The sequence below is a fragment of the Lithobates pipiens genome, unplaced genomic scaffold, assembly GCF_037356315.1.
Source record: "Lithobates pipiens isolate NorthernLeopardFrog02 unplaced genomic scaffold, aLitPip1_a1.2 Scaffold_22, whole genome shotgun sequence".
NCBI classification, from domain to species: Eukaryota; Metazoa; Chordata; class Amphibia; order Anura; family Ranidae; genus Lithobates; species Lithobates pipiens.
The window spans coordinates 41,062,251-41,075,917 of NW_027507784.1; the positions used below are offsets into that span (position 1 = coordinate 41,062,251).

The window sequence follows — 13,667 nt, forward strand, 5'->3', positions numbered from 1 at the left end:
AAACACGCATGCTCAGAACCAATGCAAAAGATCAGACAACAATACAGAAGTTGACCAAAGGTGGCGCTGGAGTAATTGAACGTCCTCTTTTGAAGTGTCGTCAGTACGTTTAAACGTCACTACGTTCGTGTTTGTTGCCTAAAAAGTCAGATTGTGTGTATGCAATACAAACTTACGGCCAACGTACTTTGTACAAAAGTCCACGGGAAAGTTTGTACAAAGTCCGATCATTCATGGAAATGTCATTCAGGGAAATAAAAGAAAACAGGCCTGCAGTCATTTGCGGGATACAGAGAAAACAGGCCTGCAGTCATGTGCGTGATACACAGAAAAAAGGCCTGCAGTCATGTGCGGGATACACAGAAAACAGGCCTACATTCATGTGTGGGATACACAGAAAACAGACCTGCAGTCATGTGCGTGATACACAGAAAACAGGCCTGGAGTCATGTGCGGGATACACAGAAAACAGGCCTTCAGTCATGTGCGTGATACACAGAAAACAGGTCTGCAGTCATGTGCGGGATACACAGAAAACAGGCCTGCAGTCATGTGTGGGATACACAGAAAACAGGCCTGCAGTCATGTGCGGGATATGAGGAAAACAGGCCTTCAGTCATGTGTAGGATACACAGAAAACAGTCCTGCAGTCATGTGTGGGATACACAGAAAACAGGCCTGCAGTCATGTGCGTGATACACAGAAAACAGGCCTGCAGTCATGTGCGGGATACACAGAAAACAGGCCTGCAGTCATGTGCGGGATACACAGAAAACAGGCCTGCAGTCATATGCGGGTTACACAGAAAACAGGCCTGCAGTCATGTGCGGGATACGAGGAAAACAGGCCTTCAGTCATGTGTGGGATACACAGAAAACAGTCCTGCAGTCATGTGTGGGATACACAGAAAACAGGCCTGCAGTCATGTGCGGGATACACAGAAAACAGGCCTGCAGTCAAGTGTGGGATACACAGAAACAGGCCTGCAGTCATGTGCGGGATACGCAGAAAACAGGCCTGCAGTCATGTGCGGGATACACAGAAAACAGGCCTGCAGTCATGTGCGGGATACACAGGTCATGTGACCTGTGTATCCCGCGCATGACTGCAGGCCTGTTTTCTTTTATTTCCCTGAATGACGAACGCTAAACATTTACCACGGAACTACGAGACTTGGAAGTTAACCCAGCTTATAACAGAGAGGAGACTCGCTCAGTAGACCGTGGACCATATCCATAATCGTCCATACGGATTTCGGTTGGGAATAGACGGCAGACATTTCATGCCACCATAGGATATTGATTTGAGGCTTATCTTTTTCCACTTGGAGGTAAGAGCTCTGTGGGCATTACAAGACTGTTTAGTCATGAAGATCAACATCATTTTCACAATATAGATATTCATTTACAAGTTTCACCACTACTATGAACTTTTATGATTATTGTCACTAACCAATCACCACGATTTGGACTTTTTGATGTACACATATTATCATTTATATTTCATTCATTGTGTTTACTTTTGCACATTATTGTGAATTATTTCACTGTATCATTTACTTATTAGTAACCTGCGCGGATCACATTTATTATTATTAAGCAGGCAGCAATGCCCCCAGGGCTTTCTCTGGGGGCCCTGCTCAAGGGGGAGGAGCCAGGAGTGCCGGCGGGGGACCAAAAAAAAGAGGATTGGAGCTGCTCTGTGCAAAACCACTGCACAGAGCAGGTAAGTATATTAAAACAAAAAAAAGCAAAGCTTTTAATATGACTTTAAGCATGTATCAATAATTATTTCCTCTTTTTCCAGATCCTCCAGGAATTTGTGATGAGATACTCCGCCAGTTAGGAATGACAAAGTACAAGAAGTCAAAGATGACTGTCAGCAAAATTTTAACAATTGGACGTGATAGTCTAAAGGACATTGAACTTCGCACTATAGAAGACGCTCCATGGTATTTCCTAAGAAAGCTCATGGCGCTAAATGTGAATGCGCGGAGAGCACATATAGAGGAATCAGAATCAGATCTGAAGATAGAATTTACAAATCCATCATCTGAAAGTGCAGACCTAGACCATTCGGGAGATCTCCATCCCCTAGATGTCCTGTGCATTCTTCTGCATTGCTCAGACAGCTTTTTACAACAGGAGATTGTGACAAAACTGTCTATGTGTCAGTTTGCTGTACCCCTGCTACTCCCAGCTTGCAGTGGTTCAGAATGCACCTACATGTTGTGGGCATTGAGGGACATTGTTAAAAAATGGAGACCCCATTCACTAGAAGATAGGAATAGTTTTAGGGAAGACAATGTGGTGAATATCCAGATGCCAGTTTTTTCTTTTGTGAGGCTAGAAGACTGCCGCTTATCCAAATCTGCCATCCTGAACCAAATCATAACACCACCCCAGCAGTATCATAATTTCTTCCTACACAGAGACATGGAAGGTGGATATGTTAAAAAAAAACTCTCCAATGGCTTGGTAGAAATGTCTTCGTATTGGCCTGTTGGTCAAGAAAACTCAGACATTTTTCCAGAGCCCATTGCAGTTACAAACCTACATGGCCATATCTCTTCTTATTGGAGACAGTTCAGCTTCTTAACCCAGATATCGTCTGCAGTTTTCATATTTGCAGACAGTGTTAGCGAGACGGAGTGCATGCAGTTGTCCAAGCTTGGAGATGCCAACACCAAATATTTCTTTGTTTCACAAAACCTGGAAATAAACAGCAGTACGTTACAGTCATTGAACTCAGCATTAAACATGGATGACGGGCATTTTATACAAAAGAAGAATAGGAATGATGCAGCTTTGGCTCGGCAGCTACAGAACACAATGAAAGAGTTCATTAAAAAACCCACCAAGCAGGTCACCTTGGAGAAGATGGCAGAGACCGCTTGTGAACTTGGAATTCATGTAGACGAGCTCTCCAAAGAATGTCAGTCAGCCAAACAGAGAGCATTACAAATAACTAAACGTATCTATGACGTAGCAGAGTATAAAGAAGAAACAATGAAACTACAGGGAGATCTATGTAAAAAACTGGCCACAACGAGAACAGAAATATGTAGAATGAGAAGGCAAGGGGGGGAAAATTCCGAACTCTACAGGGAAAAACTTGAAAACATAAGGACAGAATTAATCAGACAGCAGTATTCGCATACTCCATCTGCAGGCATTGTTACCTTCACAGCGTCAATATCACAGAAGAATCACTCAGAGAGATGCTATTTTCTAAAATGGATGAAGATCTTCCTTGATTCCATTGCTAGAACCAACCTATTAAAATTACAAAACCTGTACAAAGCCAAAGACAGCGAAGATATCAAACAGCTAGACTTAATCATGTCCAAGAGCTCTCTGGGTGTTGAGCACTTCATTCGAGAGTTGGGTCAGTTTTATGATGCCGAATGCAATCTTTTGAAAAATAACGAGATTCAAAATGAGAAACGTAAATTTAACAATCTCCCGGAAATTGCAGCAGAACTTTTACTGGATGGCTTGCCACTGGAACTGATTGATGGAGATTCCTCCAGTATACCACTGGAGTGGATAACTAATGTTTTGAGTGAGCTAGATAAGAAGACAGGAGGTCAGTGCCGAATTAGAGTTATAACTGTCCTGGGGGTGCAGAGCACAGGGAAATCCACCCTTCTGAATACCATGTTTGGTTTGCAGTTCCCAGTGGCCAGTGGACGATGTACAAAAGGAGCATTCATGACTCTTATTAAAGTTGAAGAGAACTTTCAGCAGGAGCTAGGCTGTTCTTTCATTTTGGTACTTGACACAGAAGGTTTAAAAGCTCCAGAGATGTCTTCCCTGGATGGATCTGACCAACGTGACAATGAATTAGCAACCCTAGTGGTTGGCTTGAGTGACATTACGATCATAAACTTTTCCATGGAAAATGCAGCAGAAATGAAGGATATTTTACAGATTGTAGTCCATGCATTTCTAAGGATGGAAACCATTGGCAAAAAACCCAAATACTACTTCCTGCATCAGAATGTCTCTGATGTTGCTGCTAGTACAAAATGTTTAAGAGATAGAAGGAAGATTATAGACGACCTTGATGGAATGACAAGGACTGCAGCAAGGATGACAAAAAGGTACGGGATCAAGTCTTTTTCTGATGTTCTGGATGCTGATCATGAGAACCATAGCTGGTACATTCCTGGTCTCTGGCATGGTGTCCCACCAATGTCTTCAGTAAGTACAGGTTACAGTGACAAGGTTTATGAATTTAAAAAATACCTACTACATGTCATTAAAACATCTAAAAGACAGGCCCAAAGCTGGAGCGAGTTTTCTGAATGGATAAGAAGCTTGTGGGAGGCCGTGCAATATGAAAACTTTATCTTCAATTTCAGAAACAGCCTGGTGGCAGATGCCTATGATCAACTACATGTTAAGTATACTGAGCTGAAGTGGAACTTCAGCAAAGTCATGTTTAAATGGATGCAGGAGACAGAAAATATAATGCGGAATCAGCCAAATTCACAGAAAGAGCTGAGTGCAGATGCAACTAATAATATGTACAAGATACTTCAAAACGAAGAGAAGAGCATGCTGAAAGCTTTAGAAAAGTATTTTGACTTATCTGAAAACGCAAATGCCCATCTGATAGAAAGATACAGAGAAGAATTTCTCAGGAGCGTAAGCTCCCTAGCGAAACAACTTGAAGACGATGTAAAGCAGAGATTAAATGAATATTGGCAAATTCAGAGAGGGAAGGCCGTGATTCAATCAAATCAGAATACATTTATGGAGGTTATTGAAAAGAAAGCTTCAAGCAAATACCAAACCCTCAAAAACTGTGAAGTCTTGCTTAATCACGATGAAGAGTTTGAGAAAATATGGAATGAAACATTTATGGAAATAAAATTTATTAGCCTTAGTATACACAACATTGGTCAAGAAATCCTACACCAACTTAGAACGGACATGAGGCACAGCATAGGAGCCGTAACTATGAGGTTGCACAATATACACAACTTGAAAGAATATGAAAAAAAATGCTTTGCAGCCCAGCCACAACACTTTGATGCAAGTTGGTACAACACAGACTCTAATACAATCTCAAACAACAAATATCCTGATAATCGACAGGTTAAAATGAATAAGTATGTGAATGCACTGCTGCTCAGCTGCAAACAGTATGTCACTGCTAAAATGAACACAAAAGAGGATTACCATGAGACCTATTGCCAAGAGCTCTTAAATATGGTAAACGAAAAACTCCAAGAGAGCGCTGTTCAGAAACTCCATACATCACCTCAGTTTGAGTTAGACTTGAAACTTCATGTCTTGGGGAGAGCGGCTCCCATGTTCCAGAAGATGCACGAGGATTTCATCCAAGAGAATGATCCAAGGATCAGCTTGGAGAAGTTAAAACCTCAGTATCTCGCCACCTTTAGAAATATATTCCTTGAGAAAGATATATGTAAAAAGAGGGCAGAGGACTTTTGCTGTTCTTGCCTGAAACCAGCAATAGTAGAATTTATCTATAAAAACCTTGGGAGAGAAATTGTAGATGACATTTTGCTCAGCAAACACTCCAAGGAATACAGTAGTCGGATGTTTTTCCAGTACAACCTGCTTAAAAAACTGCTGGAATTAAAAGACTTTGACCAATATATGATATATATTAATGATTATGAAGCGTTTGTGAAGAACATGCTTCAAGCACATATATTAGACAATTATGGGAAACCTGGTGGCCTTAAAAATTTGCATGAGAAAATTATTCATAAAATCACACATGTGGTCAATAATGCGTTGAAAGACCCAACTGTACAAGAAAGTACAAATGTCTCTTCCTTTTTGAAAATGTTTTGTAAGCTTTTGCAAAAAGAATTAGTCATTCCGAGGAACGCTATGAATGTGATTTTATTCCAGAACAATGACAAGGCCCAGCAATTTTCTGAATACATTCAATCTTCTTTCTCTAAACAGGTGGATGAGATTTTAAAAGAGATGAATTGTCTAGACATTCACAATGTGCTTTCCATGGTCACTCTGAATCCACGGGATCAGCTGTTTAAGAGAATTTTTGGCTGTGGCAAGCTGTGTCCATTCTGTAAAGTTCCTTGTGAAGCTGGAGGACATGACCACACCGAGCATTTTGCATCAGTGCACCGACCTCAGGGGCTTGCAGGATACAAAGACCTTACAACAAATGTCCTATGTAACTCCATATGCTCCACCGATGTGGTAGGAAATGGATGCTTCAGAAATTCATACACACAATGGGTCCCTGAGCGTTACAAAGAATACCGTAAGTTCTTTCCAGACTGGGTCATTCAATGTGACCCAGGCATCAATGCCTCAGATTACTGGAAGTTTATCTTAAAAGAATTTAATGGCCGGCTCGCAGAAGAATTTGATGCAATACAAGCCGAAATCCCAATAAACTGGGAAAAGATAACAAAAGAACAAGCCATGAAAAGTCTAAAGGATTCATTTAATCTTTAACCCATTAATGCCTCCTACCAGCCACCCGTTAAGTGGACTTTAATATTCGGGAAGAAGCATGGCTTCTGTATCATGTGGAGGCCCCTGGTCAAAGCTTCTGATCTGAAGCCGGCAGAATGGGCTCTTGATCATTAAAGCCCAATTAAAGGGCTTCCCAGGCATTTAGGACCACTTAAAGGACTGCTCCCGGTGAAAGCCTAAGTAATGTTAGCTTTGTGATAAATCTGATGCTGTAAACCAGGACAGAGGACTGATATACTTCGGGGACAATATTCTTTATCCAGTTCGTACCATTGTTACCTATTTAAAAAGTTGAAAGTGTATGTAAATTAGAACCAAAGGTAAAAAAAAAAAAATTCCATGGGGGGGGGGGGTATGTAACATTGTAGTTTGTTTCACCATTTGTGTCCCATTTGGAAATTTCTCTTGACTTCCTGTCCCACAGCTACAGCAAAGTTAGGAAATCCCTGGTTGTCACCAGAACTTTCCACAAATTTCCTCTCCATTTTTGTTCTGGTGACAATCCAATATTTGTGATTTTTTTTTTTTAACTCTCAGTTATAATGTTCATAATGAGAAGTAGAGAGGGTGAATGTCCCCAAAGGGAGCACATACAGCACTAATAACCTGACAGAGGGTCCTAATCCCTCTCCATGCTATCCAAAACTAAAATAAGTTTTGCCTTCAGTTATAATTTAAAGGGAATGTATAATGTTAAGTTGTAAGTTTGATGCAAATACATTTTAAATGTGTACACATTTAAAAAAAAAATTCTATGTATAGTTTGTGAGTTACACTGCGCACAGTACAGGGACACTTGACCATCACAGCTTGTTGGACCTCTCATTTTAAAAACGTTTGGACATTAATATGGAGTTGGCCTCCTTTTGTGACTATAACATCCTCCACTCATTTTGGAAGGCTTTCCACAAAATTTTTGAGGGTGTCTTTGAGAATGTGTGCCCATTAAGGCAAAAGAACATTTGTGAGGTCAGGTACTGATGTTGGATAAGAAGACCTGGCTCATAATTAGTGTTTCAGTTCATCCCAAAGGAGTTCAGTAGGGTTGAGTTCAGGGATCTGTGTAGGCCATTCCACATCAAACTCATTAAACTATGTCTTTATGGGGCTGGTTTTGTACACAGGAGTACAGTCTTCCTGGAATATAAAATGACCTTCACCAAAATGTTACCACAAGATTGGGCTAGCCCCATGGTCTATAATGTCTTTGGAGGCTGTTTGGGGGAATTTTGTTTTCATTTGTGGGGTCAGATACTGATGTTGGATGTGAAGACCTGGCTTACCATCCAATTCATACCAAAGGAGTTCCATAGGGTTGAGGTCTGGGCTCTGTACAAGACACTTGAGTTCTTCCACACCAAACCCATCAAACCATGTCTTTATGGAGCTGGCTTTGTACACAGGGGCACAGTCATGATGGAGCAGAAAAGGGCCTTTACCAAACTGTCACTACAATGCTGGAAGAGCACAATGGTCTATAATGTCTTAATGGAGGGTGAATTTGTGCCCATTTGTGAGGTCAGGTACTGATGTCAGATGAGAAGACCTGGATGATAAATGGTGTTCCAATTCATTCCAAAGGTGTCAGTGGGGTTGAGGTCAGGGCTCTGTGCAGGCCCCTCAAATTCCTTCCCTCCAAACGAATAAAACAATGTCTTTATGTACACAGGCGCACAGTAATGCTGTAACAGAAAATGGCCTTCACCAAACTGTTCCTACAAAGCTGGAACAGCACAATTGTCTATAATGTCTTTGGAGGGTGTCTGGGGGAGGTCATGCCCATTTATGAGGTCAGATACTAATGTTGGATAAGAAGACCTGGCTTACAATAAGTGTTCCAGTTCATCCCAAAGGAGTTCAGTATGGTTAAGGTCAGGGCTCTGTGCAGGCCGCTCAAGTTCCTCCACACCAAACTCATCAAACCATGTCTTTATGGAGCTGGCTTTGTACACATTGGCACAGTCATGCTGGAACAGAAATGGGTCTTCACCAAACTATAGTCTATAATTTCTTTGTATAGTGTAGTATTATTGGAACCCTTCAACACTCAATTATTTGCAGAGATGATTAACAAATCTTTGGCCTTAACCACTAGCTGACCAGCCGCCGTCATTATACTGAGGCAAGTCAGTTCTCTCCCGCAAATTTCCGTAGCTGTACGTCGGCCCTTTAAACAGCTATAGCAGACGCTGCACAGTGGGGGACCCCGATGCGCATGGCCGATGGCCGCTATGACCGCTGGGCACGTGTAATTTGCGGGCACGAGAGCCAGAATGGGGATTTGTGTGTGTAAACACACAAATCCCTGTTCTGTCAGGAGAGGAGAGACAGATCGTCTGCTCTTACTAAGTAGGAACAGCGATATGTCTCCTCCTCTAGTCAGTCCCATCCCCTCACAGTAAGAAACACAAATGAGGGAGCACATTTAACCCCTTGATCGCCCCTTGTGTTAATCCCTTCCCTACCAGTGACATTTACACAGTAATCAGTGCATTTTTATAGTATTGATCGTTGTTTAAATTCAATGGTCCCAAAAATGTGTCAAAGGTGTCCTATCTGTCCCAGTCCCAATAAAAATGATAGATCGCCGCCATTACTAGTAAAAATAAAAAATAATAATAAAAATTCCATAAATCTATCCCCTATTTTGTAGACGCTATAACTTTTGCACAAACCAATCAATATACGCTCATTGCTATTTTTTTTTTTTTTTACCAAAAATATGTAGTATAGATATCGGCCTAAACTGATGAAGATTTTTTTTTTTTAATCTGGGGGATATTTATTATAGCAAAAACTAAAAAATATTGTTTTTTTTTTTCAAAATTGTTAAGGGCAATATTTAATTTCTTGTTGTTCACACTGAGACATCTGCCTGGTTTTATATAAAGAGTTCATGTCTGATAGATGTTACCTATTTAATACACATTGTAGTTTCAATGTATGTAGATAGAACGATACTTCAAAAAATAAATAAATCCTTTTTTTTCTGATACATTGTATTTATTTAGTGTTTTTGACATTTCATTGGATAGGGAAGATGGAGAAAGAGCATGTAAACTAAAATTAAAAAAAAAAAATTAAATTAATAAAAAATAAAAAAAAAACGCCCAAACTGATGTACCAGGGTCATTTTGTTTTTGTATATATTATGAAAGAACTTCAGTAAGAGTTGGATCATTGCAACATGCACAGGTGTATAGATGTGTGATGTGTGTTTTACCCCCATCTTCCCATACTTATCCATTAAGGTGACATTAAACTAAATCCTTTTTCTCCAAATATAATCCATACACATCCACTACTTAAAGAGTAACTCCAATTTTTTTGTTCAGAAAAAAATCTCTGAATCTAATGGGAGCAGTTTCATAATTATCAATCAGCTGCAGCAGCTCCAGGTCTCTAATTAGGAAAGTGGCAGGGTCTGCATCCCATTAGACGTGTTCCTATTGGGAGTATCTGACCAAAAATGACATTTTTGGTGCAGGGGATGCCTGAAATCTGACTTGTATCTTAGTGCAGAATTCTGGGAAAATCGGTGAGCCAATCACAGAAGTAGGAAATTATATTAATGGGGGTCGTTCTGTAAGCATTCTGTATACAGAACACCTCCAGGTTGCCATATTGCATTTTCGCTAGACATGTGCAATTTGTTTCTTTCCGAATAATTTTTTTTTTTTGCGAATTTCTACAAATTTGTTATTTTGGAAGTATCCAAATTAACAAAAACCCGTTTAATGAATTTTTCTGAATATTTGTCAATGTAAATATACGCAAATTCGAATATTCATAAATTCAAAAATTCAGAAAATTTAAATTCAAAAATCCGAAAAACCCAAAAATGAGAAAATCTGAAATAGTAATAGTAACGTTATTATTAGTTAGTTAATATTTCAGATTTTCACATTTTCGGGTTTTCAAATTTCTTAATTTTTAATTTTTAATTTAGGAATTTACTTATTTATGAATATTCAAATTTACGAATATTCAGAAAAATTTGTATTAGTTACTTTCAGCCAAATTTGAAAAGAAATCCCAATACCTATCATTTAACAGTTAGTAATAGTTAAGTTATTATTTCTTTTGAATTTGGCTGTTAGTGAACGTAGCAAATATGAATTTATCCCAAGTTACAAATTATCCAAAATAACGAACGCCGTATCTAAACGAATGTAAGGTAACTTTTTTTTTTTTTAACAAACAGTGGTGCTTTATTGAAAAATATGACATAGTACAGGCTCTCGAAAACAAAGTGAGAACATTATCAAGTGCCTTAAGCAGTTTACTGGGCTATACCAAGTTAGGTTGTACATAGTCCCGATGGGCTCGCTGCCCACCACTATAAGTATCATTTACTTGCAAGACATGTTCTGAATTATTACAATTTGCTGGAATATCAGTGCTGTTGTACAATCTTATAACTTCCCATATTAAAACCCACACACTACAGCATGCACATCAGGTCAGTGTCCACGGTGCCAAGACCTTCTCAAAATTCCAGGGACATCCCCTGTTCGAATAGGTCATTTTATACAGTGGGAGTGCTGCATTGACTATCATTTCCCAGGCAGCTACTTCAGGTTTGTGGGGGTGTAGCCATTTCATTAGAATTACTTTATTAGCATAATACCGGATGTATGATATCAGTAGCTTCAGATGATGAGAACGTTGGTCATCATCCGGGAGTCCCAGGAGGCCCAAGGACGGGGTGAGTATCAGAGTTAATTAACAAAAATGTAAAAAGTACTAATGCGCATAACCAAATATCTACTAGCTATAAAAAAATCCAATGTCTAAAGAATGTCGGGAAGCTGCCAACATATAAAAATATATATCAGAGTTAATTGTAATCTAAGGTTTATTTCTGCAAACACCGCCTCCCAATATGACAAAATCACTGGTCACTCCCAAAAGATCTGTAGATATGAGCCACAGTGGGAACACACAGGGTCACGCTCCGGGAAGATCCTATATAGCCTCTCTGGAGTATAATACAGAGGTGCAGAAAGTTGACCTGTATCAGCTTATCTTGGGACGATATTACAAGCTTTGGGCCCTGTTCTGTAACGTAACAAATTAATAATAATAAATAACAATAATAGTAATAAAAACTATTCGTTACGTTCACTAACAGCCAAATTTGAAAGGAAATTCCAATACCCATAATTTAATAGTTAGTTATTATTAGTTAGTTAGTTATTCTTTTGAATTTTCGGATTTTCTTTCTTAGTTTTGGATTTTCTAATTTTCTAATTTACGAATTTACAAATTGCGATCATGATGAATGACCTGAAAAAAAAAAAATTAACAAATTTTTCTGCAGTTTTACAGAAGCTACAGATTGGAAAGGAAAGGTAATTTTTAATGTCATTCAATCACAATGTGTCGCAATTGTATACGCTATATTATTTTTTCTTTGTTCGCTATTTTTTTCCCCAGGAAAGTGGGGTTAACCTTTAATGGCCCTGTAATATATTTTTCATGAAGTAATTTATTACTTTTTTTTCTGCCTCCTTGTAACATCTTCAGTGAGCTCCTGATCCCCTCCTTTTCCCACTTCTGTTTTTTTTTTTGGAACAAGCAGTACATGTTAGTTGTGGTCATGTACACTGCTCTATACATACTACACATCCCATAGTCCATCCTGGGAGTGAGCAAGAGACTATGTCCCTCTATACAGTGGGACCATAGAGAACCAACATCACCCTCTGATAGAAAATCGGATCACAGCATTCATAAAAAAAGAATTAGGAGCTCCACATCGGTGGGCTTGTCCCCCCGTTCTGGCAAGCAGTCTACGAGTTGTACTGCAGACTGATGGCATCATCAGTTACACCCTCACCTGAGGTAGCACTTCTATCCATGCTTCCAGGGTCACTCAAATCGGTAAAGAAAGACGTATTGCGCCATTTCCTGGCTGCGGCTAGGATGGTGATACCCAGACACCGGAAGTTGATGACTGTGCCTTCCTTGGGGGATTGGACAATTGAGGAGGACCAAATTAGAGACTTTAAACAAATGTTGGCACAGGAAGTGGATAAAGCAATTTTCTAAGACCCGTTCCTCATGGTCTATGTTCCGTTATTCCAAAGGGTGTATCCCTTGGTCCAAAGGAGATCCTGTTTTCTAATGCCGATTAGCCTGGATGTAGTGTCTTCCAGTGGCAGTCCATCCATAGGGGGTGCCCGGGTAACCCCCAGGCAGCCCAAAAAAAAAAATTCTGGTGTCTCTTTGGCAGACTTTGGATGGAAATAAAGTTTTGCACCACAATGAGTAAGCCTTATGTGAAGAAACCAAATTATAGTACACTAATGCCACGTACACTCGGTTTTTCCGCCAGAATAAACTCTGACGGTCTTTCCAGTAGCCAATAGCTGCCCTTGCATCGTTTTTGTTCCGTCGGAATAGCATACAGACGAACGGTTTTCCCGATAGGAATTGATTCAGTCGGAAAGATGTAAAACATGTTCTATTTCTAGGTCTGTCAGAATTTTTGAAAAAAAAAGTCAGATGAAGCCCACACACGATCAAAATATCCGATGAAATGATTCAGTCTGACTTTTTCTGCTGGAAAGTCCGACCGGGTGTACACGGCATAAGGCCAAGATTAACTTTTTTTAGATAAAGTCTGGTGTCTCACAGACTTTGGTTAGAAATAACAGATGTGGAAAAATTAAGCTTTGGGTGTTGGTGGTGCCTTCACACCATAACCCTATAGAGGTACTCTTGATGAAAGCATGAATTGGCCTTGCTCTAGAAAACTGAAGTTTGATGCCCCTGTCAAACAGTTGCGGAAAACTTGTTCTTTGGGTGTTGGTGGTGCCTTCACCCCATAACCTTCTAGAGGTACTCTTGATAAAAACTTGAATTGGACTTGCTGTAAAAATGTTTAATTTGATGCCCTGGTCAAAAAGTTGCAGAAAATTTGATCTTTGGGTGTTGGTGGTGCCTTCACTCTGTAACCTTTTAGAGGTACTCTTGATGAAAGCGAGAATTGGCCTTGCTGTAAATAATTGAAGTTTGATGCACCTGTCAAACAGGTGTGGAAAAATTGGTCCTTGGGTGTTAATTGTGCCCCTGAAACCTATACTAAAACATTACTTCAAGATAAAATCAACACCCACAAAGCTAGGCAGCCTAGACAGTGTTGCAGAGATTCGAGATATAACAATAACA

At 39.7% G+C, this 13,667-nt stretch overlaps 1 protein-coding gene across 2 annotated transcripts in view; it reads left to right on the forward strand.

Annotated features, from left to right (window-relative positions):
* The window catches only part of LOC143923650 (up-regulator of cell proliferation-like), a 31,937-nt gene extending 22,451 nt beyond the window's left edge, over positions 1-9,486 (forward strand). For both annotated transcript variants that reach the window (XM_077447459.1, XM_077447460.1), the window contains one exon: positions 1,807-9,486. In XM_077447459.1, the coding sequence (XP_077303585.1) occupies positions 1,807-6,470 (4,664 nt within the window). In that variant the 3' untranslated portion in view covers positions 6,471-9,486. The remainder of the gene's footprint in view (positions 1-1,806) is intronic.
* Positions 9,487-13,667: the final 4,181 nt, after the last annotated feature.